Source organism: Wyeomyia smithii, chromosome 3, assembly GCF_029784165.1.
Source record: "Wyeomyia smithii strain HCP4-BCI-WySm-NY-G18 chromosome 3, ASM2978416v1, whole genome shotgun sequence".
NCBI lineage: Eukaryota > Metazoa > Arthropoda > Insecta > Diptera > Culicidae > Wyeomyia > Wyeomyia smithii.
In genome coordinates, this window is record NC_073696.1 from 50,503,606 (window position 1) to 50,507,032 (window position 3,427).

General features: G+C 45.8%; 1 protein-coding gene across 1 annotated transcript; it reads left to right on the forward strand.

The window, feature by feature from the left end:
- Window positions 1-1,171: 1,171 nt before the first annotated feature.
- Window positions 1,172-3,213, forward strand: LOC129728276 (uncharacterized). The gene is made up of 3 exons (XM_055686703.1): window positions 1,172-1,957; window positions 2,134-2,630; window positions 2,910-3,213. The coding sequence occupies exons 1-3, from the start codon at window positions 1,172-1,174 to the stop codon at window positions 3,211-3,213; spliced, it is 1,587 nt and encodes a 528-aa protein (XP_055542678.1).
- The last annotated feature ends 214 nt before the right edge of the window (window positions 3,214-3,427 follow it).

The following is a 3,427-nucleotide window of genomic DNA, read 5'->3' on the forward strand; positions in this document are numbered from 1 at the left end:
ACCTATTGTTCGAGATACTAAGCTAGGCTCGGATACTTCACAATTATAATAAAATATCCTCTTCGACGGTGCGTTGTGCTTTATACTATTCTACTCTATATGCGAGTCTATGAGGCTACTTACGGATCCAAGTTTATAATGTACGATACATTTGCTACTCGAACTTACTTTGTGATTTGCTGCGCTGTTAGTTTCTCCAGGTGAGATTCAACAGTATATGGCCAGCCGTGGCCTGGGCTTTTATTGATACTGCATGCTTGCTTTCCCACCTCGATTTCCCGTTTCTATCGATCATTTGAGATTATTTTGGAACAAACCCACCGCATCGCCACTTAGTTCGCTATTGGTCACAAATTTACATTCGCTTGGAGTGCAACAATATATTCCGTCAGGTAAAATATAGAATAGTATATGCCTGGCGAGGCTAGGATCGTTCGCAGAATATTACACCACCTATTTTTTCCGCTTATAACAATCGGTTACCATGCCAGCCGCCGCTGGATCCGCTACAAAAAAGGCACCGTCCCTAAAGGGCTGGATAACGAAATTGAAGGAAATTCAATCATCCTTCAATGATATTTGGGAATTTGTGGAACAATTCCCGGATGGAAGCACTATCACTGAAATCGAAGTCCGTTTGCAAAAACTCGAGGAATTGTGGGAGAAATTTGGAGAGACACTTGTCGAGATCAAATCACACGACGATTTTCCACCCGAGAGTGGAGACGCCTACGACAAAGAGAGAAGAGAGTTCAGTAACCGTTATTATCGTGCAAAGCCGTTCCTGTTGGAGCTAATTAAGGAACACCAAGCTCCTCCACTGTTGGAACAATCCACCCATGCATATTACAATGCAAGGTTCGCTCGACCACGTTCGTCTCCCGCAAATCAAACTGCAGTCGTTTGACGGGAACATTGATGAATGGCTAAGCTTTCGAGATCTGTTCACGTCTCTTATTCATTGTAAGGCGGATTTACCGGAGGTTGAAAAATTCCACTACCTCAAGGGTTGCCTTCAAGGGGAACCGAAGAGTCTAGTTGACCCATTGCAAATTACTAGATCGAACTACTTGATCGCTTGGGATATGCTGCTAAAAAGGTACGACAACAGCAAACAATTGAAAAAGCGACAGGTCCAATCGCTGTTTCAGTTTGCAACTGTTTCTAAGGAATGCCCCAACCAACTTCATGCTTATTAGAAGGTTTCGGAAGGATAGTACAAACACTTGACCAGATAGTGCAACCGATTGAGTACAAGGACCTACTTCTAACGAATCTTCTCACAACGCGATTAGACCCGATAACTCGCCGGGGATGGGAAGAGATTCCTGCTTCACAGAAAACGGATACGGTGAAGGAATTGTTGGAGTTTCTGCACCGTCGGACTCAAGTACTGGAATGTTTGCCTTCGAAAATGGTGGACACTAAGGGAGGTAACCAACTGCCACCCCAAAGGCAGAGGCCAGTGGTGGTTGAAACTAGTTACAGCACAGTGCAATCGTCCGGTATACGATGCACAGTGTGCTCGGCAAACCATTTACTATTCCAATGCGAGACATTTCAGCGGATGTCGGTGACAGAGCGTGATGCCCTCGTTCGCACTCACTCACTTCGTCGCAATTGTTTTAGACTCGGTCATCAAGCAAAAGATTGCCAGTCTAAGTATTCTTGTCGCTCGTGCAAGAGTCGTCATCATACAATGGTATGTTTTAAACGGGAAAGGGAGAACACCTCCAAAAATCGAAGTACTACTACTACCGCTGCTACCCCATGTGCAACTACGGGAAAACAACCATCCACGCCATCTAATTCGTCCCAAATAGTCAATATGGTGGCTACCAGCACATCAGTGTCAAATTCTGCAACGTATATCAAATCAACGGTTCTTCTGGCTACTGCAATGCTTCTTGTTGAGGACGATCATGGCAACGCGCACTTCTCGATTCAGGCTCTGAGAGTAACTTCATCTCGGAGAAGTTAAGTCAACGGTTGAAGGTAGACCGTAAAAAGGTGGATATTTCTGTTCTGGGTATTGGACAAGCAGCTACAAGGGTTAAACAACGGATTCAGGCAACAATTCGTTCAAGAATATCGGATTGTACACGGGAAATGGGCTTTCTCGTGTTACCTTAGGTTACGGTACATTTGCCAACGGCAACGGTAAATGTGAAGGGATGGAGTATTCCAGAGGGTATCCAACTCGCCGATCCCTCGTTCTGTGTGTCTATGGGAATAGACTTAGTACTAGGCATTGAGGCGTTTTTCGACTTCTTCGTATCTGGTCGAAAAATCACATTGGGAGAGCAGATGACGTCATTGAATGGATCCGTATTTGGATGGGTGGTTTCTGGCGGGCTGTCATCGATCGAGCAGGCTCCACGTGTCAGCTGCCACGTGACTACGAAAGGACTGGATGAATTGGTTGCAAAATTTTGGGGTTGTGAGGAAATCGAGCTCAAAAGGTCACATTCAAAGGTAGAAGAACGATGTGTGGAAATATTTAAACAGACAGTACAGCGTGGCACTGACGGACGATATACGGTTGCGTTGCCAATGGTTGAGGATGCCTTTACTCGTCTGGGTGAATCAAAAAATATCGCATTACGACGTCTCCAAGGAACGGAGCGGAGGTTGGCGAGGAATTCTGATTTGAAGCAGCAATATTTGGCATTCATGAGCGAATATATAGAGTTAGGGCATATGCGGTTGATTAAGGAAACCCAACGAGCAGCAGCAGAGCGATGCTATTAACCACATCATCCCGTGGTGAAGGAGGCCAGTACGACCACTAAGGTCCGCGTCGTTTTTGATGCTTCATGCAAGACCTCCGCGAATATTTCGTTAAACGAGGTGCTGTTGGTGGGACCGGTAATTCAGGAGGAGTTACGTTCGATTATATTGCGTTGCAGAACGAAGCAAATCATGTTGGTCGCCGACGTTGAGAAAATGTTTCGGCAAATCTTCATTAGGCAAGATGATAGACCACTGCAGTGTATTCTTTGGCGGTCGTCGCCCACGGATGAAGTAGCAACGTATGAACTTAATACGGTGACATACGGTACTAAGCCTGCCCCGTTTCTTGCGACACGAACATTAACCCAACTGGCAAGAGATGAAGGAGCACGATTCCCTCTAGCAGCGAGGGCGGTTATGGAAGACACCTATATGGATGACGTTATCACGGGGTCGAACGACCAGGAGGAGGCACATTAATTAAGGCTGCAATTGGATGCAATGATGAACAGTGGAGGATTTCGTCTTCGTAAATGGGCATCGAACTGCGCTGAGGTTTTACGTGAAATTCCGACGGAGAATCTAGCGATAAGCGATGTGAGTGGTATAAATCTAGACCCAGACCCTTCTGTGAAGATTCCAGTCAGCAGATTCCAGTTCAATATTCCGCCACTGGAAAGATATGAGGAGCTTT